The sequence below is a fragment of the Sciurus vulgaris genome (genome assembly GCF_902686455.1).
Source record: "Sciurus vulgaris genome assembly, chromosome: 1".
Classification (NCBI taxonomy): Eukaryota; Metazoa; Chordata; class Mammalia; order Rodentia; family Sciuridae; genus Sciurus; species Sciurus vulgaris.
Window position 1 is genome coordinate 172,449,352 of NC_136461.1, and position 13,064 is coordinate 172,462,415.

Consider the following 13,064-nt stretch of genomic DNA (forward strand, 5'->3'; position numbering starts at 1 on the left):
TAAATCAACCCATTTATTTATTTATTTATTTGTTTATTTTTATGGTGCCGAGGATAGAACCCAGTGTCTCACTTGTGTTAGGCAAGAGCTCTGCCACTGAACTATGCCCCCAGTCCCATAAAATCTTTTATAGAAGTGAAAAGCCAAATCTCATAGATGAACATAAAAACAAATATTCAAACTATCACCAATCTGATTTTTTAAAAAATACTTTGGTGCTGAGGATCGAACCCAGTGCCTCACACATGCCAGGCAAGAGCTCTATCACTGAGCCACAACCCCAGCCCACCAATCTGATTTTAAGAATGTATAAAAATTATATATGGGGGCTGGCGTTGCAGCTCAGTGGTAGAGTGCTTGCATAGCATGTGTGAGGCACTGGTTTCAATCCTCAGCACCACTTAAAAATAAACAAATAAAAGGTATTGTGTCCATCTACAACTAAAAATATTTTTAAAAGTATATACATGTATATATACATATATATAAAATGTATATGTATATGTAAATACTTATAATGACTAAGTTGGAATGCACAGTGTATTCCACATTATAAAATTGTTGTATTTTACCATAGTAGCAACTTTACCACAGGTACAGAAAAAAGTTCAATAAATTTCAACAAACATTTTTAACTCCAGTGTCATCTCAGGGAAGCTTTCCCTTCTCACTGAGCTTAAAAGAGTAATTCCACACACCCAAAACGATACTGTCCAAATCCTTTGCTTTGCTTTTCCCTTACTCTTACAAACCTAATATTGTGTTATTTGTATGAATAAGAATGTTATGATGGCACTGCCATAATATGGCAATTTTGAAAACTGAATTGTTTGGGGGGGGTTGTTATATCATCTAAGGTATATCCACACAAAAGAATGCCCTATAATAGTTTTAAAAACAAAGTAGATTTATACATATGTATATGGAAAGAGATTTAAGATGGAAAATGATCTGTGGAATAATGTGTATAGCAAAGTCCCATCTACATAAACAAACAAAACCTCCAGATAATCAAGTATTTAACAAATAAAAAGTTAATGGCTTTTTATTTCTAACAGTGGATCATTTTCTTTGGGGAGGTAAGTGGACTGGAGAGTGAATGCAGGGAATTTTCCTTTTCCATCTACATAATTCTGTATTGGGATTTATTCTATAGTGGGGAAGTATTTATGTAATAGTTGTCTCAAAACAACTATTTGAAAGACTTTAAAGAGCCAGGAATAGTGAAGTGTGTCTATAGTCCTAGCTACATGGGAGGCTGAGGCAGGAGGACTGCTTGAATCCAGGACAACACAGCAAGACTCATCTCCATTCCCAAGAAAAAGAATGACTTTAAAGAACAAATACAAGATGATTATATAAAACTTGAATACAACACTGTAAAAATGTACAAACGTGGAGAAGTGAAATAGTTGGAGATTTAACTTCATGGTTTCCTCCCCACTTTTATTTGGTAAGTATGTTTTTATGTATAAATTAAACTGTTAAAAAAATAAGTGAACAAAATCACACTTAGGGCAATCTGCATGTGTATTTTATTTCCATTGAAAAATATTGTCTATATAAAATTTTGGTCCACTTTCTTCTCCTTTACTTCAACCATTCAAGATTGAGTATGTTACAAGTAAAAGCAGAATCACATATCTAACAAGAGAACTAAATATTTCACATCATTAAATTAATAGGATTTAACTGAATTAGGCTAGCTCTTTATTATTTTTCAGGAACAATAACCCATCTATCCTATGTGTTATTTTCCCTGTACTTCAGTTTACTTGAGTGACTAGGTAATGAGTGTCCCTTCTCCCATATTCAGCAATGAGTGTACATACGTAATAATACACATAATTTATAACTGGATTCATTCTCTATATTCGATTTATGTCAAATCCCTCTGATATGGTATTTCCATGATAACTGCAGATATTTTAGTCACACGTACAATTTCAAAATCAGTTGCAAAAAATCAAGATGTTAATTTTAAAGACGTGATGAGAGTAACACCGCCCACTTATAGACTCGCTGTTGTGAGAGGTCCTTGGATAGCTACTGCTTCAATCTCAATGCGTGCTCCCTGAAAGTTAAATCATCAAACAATATTTTCATTATTTTGTACAAATTAAAGAGAGTTCAGCAATACTTGCTGAAAACATAGGAAGCTAACAGCAACATAGTATTTTTTAAATTAAACTTTTCAAAGCAGGAAAGGAAGAGGAAATATTCACCAAGAACCTACAACAGGCCAGGTTACCATGCTTCCCACTTTCACATACATCAGCTAATTTGATTCTCATAGGCAGTGCTATTAGATAGAGGATCTTCAACTCAGATGATCATATGCTGAAGTTGAGGCTGATCAACTGTTTCCAAGTCAAAAAGGTAAATAGCACAGGTTTGATTCTTGTCTTGTGATTCCAAGTACAGAGATCCTTTTACTATACCTAATAACTTATAAGTTTGATGATAATGATCACTACAAGTAACAATTAATTAAAACAATAAAAATATCTCTCTTAAATTCTATTCAGCATAAAGTTACAAGTGTAAGTCAGTAAGGGCCTGCTTCTTGTGTGGCTAAAAGGCATAGGAAAAGAGCTTCTAGTGAAATGAGAATACCAAACCAGGGGGCTAGGGCTGTAGCTCAGTGGTAGAGCATTTGCCTAGCATGTGTGAGGCACTGGGTTCGATCCTCAGCACCACATAAAATAAAGGCATCTTGTCCATTTACAACTAAAAAAAAAAAAAAAAAAGAAAAGAAAAGAAAAGAATACTGAACCAGAATGGTGAAATATGTGTGCTCTAGTTTAGGGAGCATTTTTCTAGTGGTAGATCTGGAATCTTTATCATGCAACAGCCAAATGAAATTTTTATTATAGAATTAAAAACCTGACTCAAATTTATTGTTCTCTAAGTAACATTACCACAATACAGCTGCTTTTGTGCTTTTCCTCACAAATTAAGTACTGATTCTGTTATGCTCATGCCTTATAAGGTTTCTTAATGTTTTTCCCCTGCATGTAATATGGAGTGTTTACTTTAAGACTTTAAGTTCCTGGGAAGCAGGGACTATATCCTTGCCTTTATTCTTAATTTCCTTTCAAAGCACTTACTTTGGTATAGTCAGGAAACAATGTAACACTTTAAAACTGTGTATATTACTCATTTTAAAGTGTACTTACTTTGGGTAAAGCAGCAACCTGGTAAGCAGCTCTAGCAGGAAAATTACTCTTGAAATCTGAATTTAAAAGAATTTCATTTTAGTTCCCAGACACTGTACTATTAGAAAGAAGCTCACAGTCAGATTTGTTTGATAAAATATTTTGCCATATGATGGCTATGATTTTTAATGCTTTCCTAAATGTCTTAGCTTTCTGAAAAAAAAAAAAAAAAAAAAGAAATACATACTCTGACATTTTGATCTTGTTTGATGGGAATGGGATTTGTCTTTGACGTGATATTTACAAACCCGTTAATCTTAATAGGGAATGGCTCCCTAAATCAACCACAGCCCTAGACTTTCTTTTTCGTGGGGGTACCAGGGATTGAACCTGGAGGCACTGAGTCACATCCCCAGCCCATTTTATTCTGAGACAGGATCTTGCTAAGGTACTTACGGCCTTGCTAAGTTGCTAAGGCTGGCCTTGGACTTGCAAACCTCCTGCCTCAGCCTCCCAAGTCACTGGGATTACAGGTGTATGCCTTGGTGCCTGGCCAGACTTAATTTTTAAGAGCAAGATGCCATTTCTTTAGTATCTCTTCTCAATTTTAATTGATAATGGGCACTCAACTTGTTAACAATTTCTCTTTAAAACTGTAAATAAGAAAAAAAGATAAATAACTTACATTGTTTGTAGATTTCATTGACAGTATTGAAGTCATTCATGTCAGCCAGCAAAACAGTTGCTTTAACCACTAGAAGATATATACATTCTCATCAGGTTAAGCAACTTGGTCCTATTTAAACATTACTTAGAAAAACAATATATAATTCTGTCTTGATTAAAATGGGACTGAAATGGGTCTGAATAAGTGAAGTTAGAACTGCGTTGTTTCCTAGACTATTAGAACAACTTTAAAAAAACATGGTATGACACTACTAAATGCTGTTTTTCAAAAAGACCAAGGAAATATCAAATAAATTAACAGTGAAGTAAAACCAAGTTGCTCACCATTAGTGAAGTCACAGCCTGCAGCTTTCAGAATTTCACCCATATTTGTGAGAGCCTGTAAACCAAGGCAGAAAGGCCTAAGACACTGGTGTTATACTTAAATTTTAATTAAATTCAGTTAATCATCTTTTACTAGTACCTCCCTGAGTAGCTCATGTTGCAGAAAAATTCCCCCCCACTCTTTCTAGAATGCTTCTATAAAGTCAAATCCTTCTTGGTTTTCCTTTAGTGGAATGAATCTTTATGAAATGCAGTGAAAAGACTAGAAGGAAGTCCCTTCCTCAGGGCTAAAGTGTGTCAAGTTTTCAGTCAACATCTACCAAGCTGAAACAGAAATAATTTCTGGGATTCTTCATTCTATATCACTACTTTATATGATTCTGCATACTTCAAGGAACTTGCAAGTATTAAAAAGTTTTCTTTTTAAAGTAATATTTGGTGTTAGAGGGCTCCTTTTTCTTTTTCTCAAAAAACAATATTTGTGAATTATGTATGTTTGACTCTTTGGCTTCTGGAAAAACATCAGTATGTTACTATATCCTTAACTTATTCTTTTCAATTTATTCTTCCTCCTCCTTTACTGTTGAAAATAAATTACATTTTTGTGTGTGGTTTTTTTTTTTAATTTTTAGTTGTAGATAGACACAATAACTTTATTTTATTTATTTTTTTTAGGTAGTGCTGAGAATCAAACCCGTGCCTCACACATGCTATGCAAGCGCTCTACCACTGAGCTGCAACCTCTGCCCCCATTTTTGTGTTTTAAAATAATTAACCTAAATAGGTACTACATGAATAAGACAAAAGTTTAAAAGCTATGAAAAAGCACATTCAGTGAAATGATGTATCCTTTCCTTACTTTCCTGTTCCCCAGGGTAATAAACTGTTTTTAGTTTTTTATGCATCCTTTTAGAGAGTTCATGCTTATGCCAGCATAAATGAATATACTCTTTTTTTTTTTTTTTTTTTGGTACTGGGAATTGGACCTTGAGGTACTTAACCACTGAGCCACATCCCCAGCCCTTTTGTTATATTTTATTAGAAACAGCATTTTGCCAAGTTGCTAGGTGCCTTGCTAAGTTTTGAACTCACCACGCTCCTGCCTCAGCCTATTCTTAAACACACAAACATGCACACTTGGCACCATACTGTGCATGCTGTCCTGCTCTTGGTTGGATATTTTTAAAAATTTTTTTAGATATTGATATACCTTTATTTTATTCATTTATTTATATGCAGTACTAAGAACTGAACCCAGTGCCTCACACATGCTAGGCAAGCTGTACCACTGAGCCACGACCCCAGTCCCTCTTGGTTGGCTTTTATCATGTAACAAATTATCTTTGAGATCTTTCCTTAGCAATTTATTTGTATGGATCTAGCATGATTTAATCAACCAGTTCTTTATGGAAGAACTCTTAGGTTATTTTCTATCTTTGGTTATTACAAACAACTTAGTGAAAATATTAAATTATAATTTAATTCTGTTATTAAAATATAATTGGATTCCTCATTCTTTTTATAAAATACACTGTGCGTAGCCAGGTGTGGTGGTGCACACTTGTAATCCCAGTGACTTGAGAGACTGAGGAAGGAGGATTGCAAGTTCAAAGCCAGCCTCAGCAACTTAGCAAGACCCTGTCTCAAAATAAAAAGTAAAAGGGCTCAGTAATTAAACACTCCTGGGTTTAATCCCTGGTATCAAAAAACCCAACCCAACCCAACCCAACCAACCCAACCAAACACAGTGTGTGTAATTGTTAATATTTTTTCCTTAGTAACAAATCTGACTTTTTACTTCTGTGATGGTGGCTTTACTTTGTGTGTGTTGGTGGTCAGTGGCCCTGAAAAGAAAAATTTCCCAATCCACATGGAAGTGACAACATGTTACTTGATTTTGATAATTCTGGTTTAAAGTCACCTTAGTGATTAGGAGATGGGATACTTTTTTTCCTTTTTGGTACTGGGGATTGAACCCATGGGCACTTTATACTGAGCCACATGCCAGGCTTTTTATAATTTTGAGACAGGGTGTCGCTAAATTGCTGAGGGCCTCCATAAGTTGCTGAGGCTGGCCTGAAACTTGTGATCCTCATGCCTCAGCCTATTGAGTCACTGGGATTACAGGTGTGTGCCACTGCATCTTGGCAGGAGATGGAATATTCTTTTTTGGTTGTTAAATGGTTCACTAAATTTCCAAAGCTCTTCAATCAAAATCTGGCTTACGTCAAGTAGTGAACAGCTTAAAAGGCATTTATCTGTTAATGTCTGTAACACAAGTCAGGTGGGGGGTTATTAATATTTTTTGATATTAAAAAGTAGTAGCAAGGAAAATTCAAAGGTGGAAAATGACTTACTTGTTTAGTTTCTGCTGCTATCCCTCCTGGTACAAGCTGTCCACTAGAAGGGTCCATGCCTATCTGTCCAGAGATGTAAATGGTCCTGTCCACTAACACTGCTTGACTGCAATGAACAGAAAACTGATGTATATATAAAATATAAACATAAAATGCAATCCTTTGCTAGGACACAAAATGTACAAACTATAAAATAAAACATGATAAATAAGACTTCATTAAAATCAAAAAAATTTATCATTAGACATCTTTGAGAAAATGAAAAGACAAATCAAAGACTGGGAGAAAAATAGTTGCAAAACATCCATCTAATAAATGACTTGTAGGTAGAAAATATGAAGAACTCTTTTTTTGTTCTTGTTCAATTTTTTTTTTTTAATTTGTGAAGGACTCTTTAAATTCAATAGTATTAGGATGAACAACCCAATTTAAAAAAATGGGCAAATGATTTAGACAGACACTTCACAAAAGAAGACATGAAGAGCTAAGAAGTACGTAAAAGATGTTCAACATCAGTCACTAGAGGTATGTAAGCAGAGCAAACCATAACAATAAATGAATACACTTCACTCATAATAACACATGTTGGTGAGGATGTGGAACAATAAGAACCTCATATATTGCTTGTAGGAATGCAAATAGTATCCACTTGGGAAAATTTTGGCATTATCTTAAAAATTTAAACATACACTTAACACACAACTTAGTAGTTTCTTTCCTAGGCAACTAGATTTTCAAATGAAATGAAAATGTACGTCCAAAGCCTTTACATGAACGTTTAGAGCAGCATTGTTCATGATGGGAAAAAAAAAATCACTAAGATCCAATTGTTTGATTTCAATTATAGGAATTTTAGACTTTCTTTCTCCTCACCTCCATTACTAGGGGTTGAGGCCAGGGCCTCAGATGTGCTAGGCAAGTGCTCTATTACTGAGCTACATCCAAGCCCCTATATGAAATTTTTGAAAAGACAAAATGGTAGCAAAAAGTAGATTAGTTGTTGGCTGGGTCCAAGAGTGAGGACTGACCACAAACAAGTTTGAAGGAATTTTCTTTGGCGGGGTGTGTATGATGGAATTCAGACTATCTGAGTTTTGCGAGTCATCTCTTAGAGACTTAAAGAGGTTTTGTTCACAAAAATTGGAAGCTTGATTTTTTTTTTTTTTTTTTTTGGTGATGCTGGGATGGAACCAAGATGGAAATGTTGATTGCAGTAGTGGATATGACTCTATATGTTTACCCAAACTCATGAAACTCTATACCTAAAAAGCGTTATTTTTATAAGTAACTTACACATCAATTAAGCTGTAAAACAGAAAAATAAAATGCCAAGAGCACTCAAAAAAGTATGCTTCCCAAGTTTCTTCATGCATATATGAATAAAACAAATATATATTTTCTCCCTCCTTTTACACAAAATATGGTAAGCACTCCTGAACACTTGCTTTTTACACTCAACAATAGATCACAAAGATCTTCCTATAATTATATGTAGAATTCTCCCTTGATTTTTTAAAAACAGCTACATAATACTTCACTATGTATACTTTGTTTACCTGGTCAACTTTACTTCCAATATTTTATTACAAATCAAGCTACACTCAAAACTATCACATAAACACACACTTCCACTAAGCAAGTAATCAAGCCCGTATCCCAGGGATCCTCTGGTTGAGACTTTCTTACACCAGTACAGTAAATTGTCTCATAGATCCTATATCCCAGGGTATCCTAGACTCTAAACTCCTTGAGGGTGGGGCTAGTGTCTGGTAATGTATCTGCAGCTGTGCAGGAACTAGTTGATCCCTTGCACATACATACCCTTGCACATACATAGCAAGCATGCTATAACTACTTGCTGATATTGTGCTTTCTCCCTACTTAGTAGCATAAACAATTTTGGCTATCAATAAATATCTTTTTAGGAGTACCTGTTGGCTCATGATGTGGGTGGGCTTTGGAGAGCTGAGAAGATAAGACTTAAATTTAGTAATAGGATTTAAAAAGTCAAGGAATTCTTTTCAAATATCTGGCGCTCAGTCTAATTCCCAAATAAATAACTTTGAGCTTGTTAATTTGTAACCTTTTCTCAGGTTGAACAGTACCATTAACTAACATGTCTGTTAACTCTTACGTAAAATTAGGCCATATGCCCTAGGACCTTTGCAAAGTACTTTCAGTTCTCCCCATATCTGAAACATACTATAAGCCTGTATGTATTATCATTTATCAAAAACTTTGTAAGAAATCCACTTATTTCCAGAATATTAAAAGAATTGGAATTTAGACTGTCTGAGTTTTGTGAGTCATCTCTTAGAGACTTAAAGATTAGGTTTTGTTCACAAAAATTTGAAAACTTGATTTTTTTTTTTTTTTTTTTTGGTGATGCTGGGATGGAACCAAGAGCCTAGTGCACGCTAGGCAAATGCTGGGAGTATACCACTGTACTCTGAAACACCCCCAGCTTACTTGTACTATCTGAGTATAAGAATCTTACTATTCACATAGATAAGTTGTTAGGTTCCAAAAATTTAAATGTTGTTCTACTTCCAGGTCAAAGGGTAATAGCACTTTCAAAACCATTAACTCTCATGTCGTAATCTATGTCGCATTATGATTGCTTGGGGGTGTGATAGCAAAATGGAAAGCAATGCAATAGCATCATGATGTTGCAATATCTCAAGGTTCTGTCCTGAAGTATCTCAGAATGTGTTGAACTTATTAGCTAATTAATGACAGCACCCCATCCATCTCAAGGCCAGGCACTGACTGTTCAACATACTTGAATTCTTTCTGGAGAGGACCCAGAATTTCCAAAAACTGTACTTGCTACAAACTGCATGCAGAAAAACTCTTCTTTCCAAATGGTTCTTAAAATATGTCCAATTACCTTTATTAAGATAAACAGTTGGAGTGTTTTTCTTCAACATAAAATACTGAAAATAAGGTCCATTTTTAGTGATCTGTGTTTGTATTTGGAGACAAGGTCCTGGAAAGTCTTTATCATGAAGCTAATGGCCTTTCTGTCACACTGGCACACTCATGGATTCCCTTCTGTTCTGTTAGCAGCTTTATAAAGACAGTTCACCACCAGCACTTCCAAGTCAATGAAGAATATTAATGACGTGTTTTCTTTCTTCAACAAAGAACACAGTATTTCTAAATAGGCCAACAGAGGTGAATGCTCTTTTAGCAAGTTCTGGGACAAAGTGTCTTTTATAATCACTTTGTTTTTTTGTTAAGGGTCACTTTTGTTCTGAAGTAAAAAAAGTGTTATTCTAAATGCTATCACTACAAGAGCGTTTAGGGCAGAAGGAGAAAAAAAGATTACTGATTTTTGGTTTTATTGAAATATCTCTTAACTATACTCTCTTTTTTCTTCACTATCTCTATCCAAATTATTCTCAGAATTCTCTTCTTAGAAGAGATCTTGTTGCCAGGCATGGTGGTACATGCCTGTAATCCCAGAGGCTTTGGAGGCTGAGGCAGGAGGATCACAAGTTCAAAGTCAGCCTCAGCAAAAAGCGAGGCACTAAGCAACTCAGTGAGACCCTGTCTCTTAAATAAAATACAAAATAAGGCTGGGGGTGTGGTTCAGTGGTTGAGTGCCCCTGAGTTCAATCCCTGGTACCTCACCCCTACAAAAAAAAAAAGAGAGAGAGATCTGGTTATGTTATTTCCGGCTCAGAAACACCTGATGGCTTCTCATTACATACAAAATAAACTCTTCTATCAGCAATGGAAACCATCACAAACTGGACTCTGCTAAAATCTAATTTCTGCCATTTCCTATTTAATCCCTACAGTAATCTTATGAAGTAGTGTTATAGTTATGTCCATTTAGAACACTAAGAAAACTAAGAAAGGTTAGTCAGACTTGCAAGGTCATACAATTAAAGACATGTAAAACAAAAAATTCAAATCTGAAATCTGACTTTTCTTTGGGTACTGGGGGTTGAACTCAGGCACACTCGACCACTGAGCCACATCCCCAGCCCTATTTTGTATTTTATTTAGAGACAGGGTCTCACTGAGTTGCTTAACACCTTGATTTTTGCTGAGGCTGGCTTTGAATTCTTGATCCTCCTGCCTTAGCCTCCCCAGCCACTGGGATTACAGGTGTGTGCCACTGTGCCCAGTTATAATCCGACCATTAAGGAGTTATTTCCCAAAGGGTCAGTCACACACAGTGAAATGAAAATTATTCCCCTTTCAATTCTCTTTCAATTCTTCTATGCTGAGGATAGCAAACTAAATGATTAAGATCAATTTCTGGAGCCCACTGCCTAAAATTCAAATTGTTAGGCCACTTCTCAGTGGTCTTCTATTTGGAATGCCCTGCACTTCATAACATCTTGTTGATGTCTTTAACTTAAAAACCAAACTTTACAACACTACTATATGTGACAAAACCAATCTTCAAAACCCAACTGAGGGACTACTTCTCATAAGGAGCATCCCTAAATCTTTTTCTTTCTTTGCCCATTAGAACTATTTTGTCTTTTTCTCCTCTTCCCCATTTGTCCCTTTACCAATACATTTTATTTCAACCTTACTATAATAATTACATTTCTGCCACATGAGAGCTATTTCTTATGGCAGTGTGGTAGAGAGAAGGGAACTAGGACTTGAGTTCAAAGCAAGTTGTCACTTACAGATTAACTGACCTTGGACAATTTGACTTTGTCAAACTTCAGTTTTCTTTTTGTAAAATATGGGTAGGAATGAATAGAAAAAGGTGGTTGCCACAGTGACTGCAGTAAAGCCTGTACTAAACTAACTTTTCTTTTTCTTTCCCCCATATGTGTGAAGGCCTTTCACAATGGATTGCTTCTTATGCATTTCTGTATGCCTCAACATACCTCTTCAACATATGTCGGTCATAGTTCAAAATGTTCCAGCTACAGAAATTTTCTAGTTTTGCTTCTTTTAACAGTGAACAGACACTATATACATATTTTAAACATTTTTTAGTTGTTGATGGACCCTTATTTTATTCATTTATTTATATGCAATACTGAGAATCGAACCCAGTGCCTCACACATGCTAGGCAAATGCTGTACCACTGCGCCTCAACCCCAGTCCAGACACTATATTTTAAAAAAGAAAAATGGTTATAGGTTATACTTTAGTGAAGAATTTAAAATAACAACAATTATGTTGGAAAAAAAGAATCCAAGAATGCATAGGATAAGATCCAAAGGTTATCTTTGTTGTGATTTGCATTTATTAGTGGTAAATGAGCATGCACAATGAATTCATAAATATCACAAAGTATTCCTAGTATGATGTAAAAGCCAGGGGCTTGGGTAAGTGTGCAGGGATTTGCAAAGCATATCTAAGGTCTCAGCTGTCCCTATAAAAGATAACCACATCTGGGATGGGATTTACTCCTTCAGATTAAGAGAGTTATATGAGTAGGGAGTGGTGGTACATGCCTATAATCCCAGCTTCTTAGGAAGGTTGAGGCAGGAGGATCGTAAGTTCCAGGCCTGCCTGGGCAATTTAGCTAGACCTTGTCTCAAAATGGAAAAGGAAAAGGGCTGAGGCTATATATAGGTCAGTGATAGAGCACTCCTGGGTTGAATCCTCAGCATGGGAGTTTGGGGGAAGAAAAAGGTTAAACCAACACTCAAACATTAGGCTAAGTGAAGAAGCCAGTCACAGAGGACTACACATTGTATGATTCATCTGTAGGAAAAGTCCAGAACAGGTAAATCCAGAGATGGAGAACTATGACTGTCAGGGGCTGGGAGCGGGGGAGAATGGAAAGAGAAATGCTAATGTTTCTTTCGGGGGTGATGCAAATGTTCTGAGACTAGAAAGCCATGAGGACTGCAGAACTTTTGGAATATGGTAAAAACCACTGAATTGTACACGTTAAAGCGATGAATTCTGTGGCTTATGAATTCTATCTCAATAAAGCTGTTACCGAAGACTAAACAAAAAACAAAACAAAACAAAACAAAAACGCAAAATAGAAACTGCTAAAGCAAAAACCCGGGTCAGACCACATTAACCAAAGAAAGCGTTCTGGCAGGCTGAGCTCCCAAGCGAGGCAGCCCCAGGTGAGGGCAAAGTCCCTAAAGAGCAAGCTGCGAGTCTCACGGGGGCTCCAAACTCTTTAAAGGGGCTCCGGGTGCGCTGCCCCTTTTCTGGGCTCAGCTTTCTCGCGCGACAGATGGGGTCTGTCGGAATCCTGGAGGCCTGCCCGGGGTCCCAGCTCCGTCCCCGCCACCTCGCAAGCCTCTTGTCCCTCAATGCTCCTACAAGCCACATTACCTGTAGGGACCAATGGCCCCTGGGGCTTTCGCGGTGCTGATCACTTTTCTAATCAGGGACGACATATCTAGTCCTTTTTTTCCTCACGTCCCTCCAGGAGAAGAAACCATTCACCAGCCGGGCCTGCTTCTCGCCCCACAACTGACCAGCCCTGGGCAGTCTGCCCGAGGGCCTGCGGGAGCCGGCCCGCTGGGCATCCTGGGAGCTGTAGTCTGCGCGCGACTCCGCGCCACGTGGAGGAAGCGGCCGGGCCGG

General features: G+C 36.8%; 1 protein-coding gene across 1 annotated transcript; it reads right to left on the reverse strand.

The window, feature by feature from the left end:
* Nucleotides 1–1,516: 1,516 nt before the first annotated feature.
* RIDA (reactive intermediate imine deaminase A) lies at nt 1,517–12,979 on the reverse strand. The gene is made up of 6 exons (XM_079118030.1): nt 12,810–12,979; nt 6,527–6,632; nt 4,170–4,224; nt 3,844–3,912; nt 3,180–3,235; nt 1,517–2,074 (listed from the first exon to the last, which is right to left on the reverse strand). The coding sequence occupies exons 1-6, from the start codon at nt 12,872–12,874 to the stop codon at nt 2,012–2,014; spliced, it is 414 nt and encodes a 137-aa protein (XP_078974156.1). The 5' UTR covers nt 12,875–12,979; the 3' UTR covers nt 1,517–2,011.
* Between the last annotated feature and the right edge of the window lie 85 nt (nt 12,980–13,064).

Excerpts from the sequence above, each read along its gene's own strand:
- RIDA (XM_079118030.1), bottom strand. The coding sequence starts at position 12,874 with ATGTCGTCCCTGATTAGAAAAGTGATCAGCACCGCGAAAGCCCCAGGG. Across the intron at positions 4,225-6,526 it reads TAGCAGCAGAAACTAAACAA|GCTCTCACAAATATGGGTGA; the intron begins GTAAGTCATTTT and ends CTTGGTTTACAG. Across the intron at positions 3,913-4,169 it reads AGGCTGTGACTTCACTAATG|TGGTTAAAGCAACTGTTTTG; the intron begins GTGAGCAACTTG and ends TATATCTTCTAG.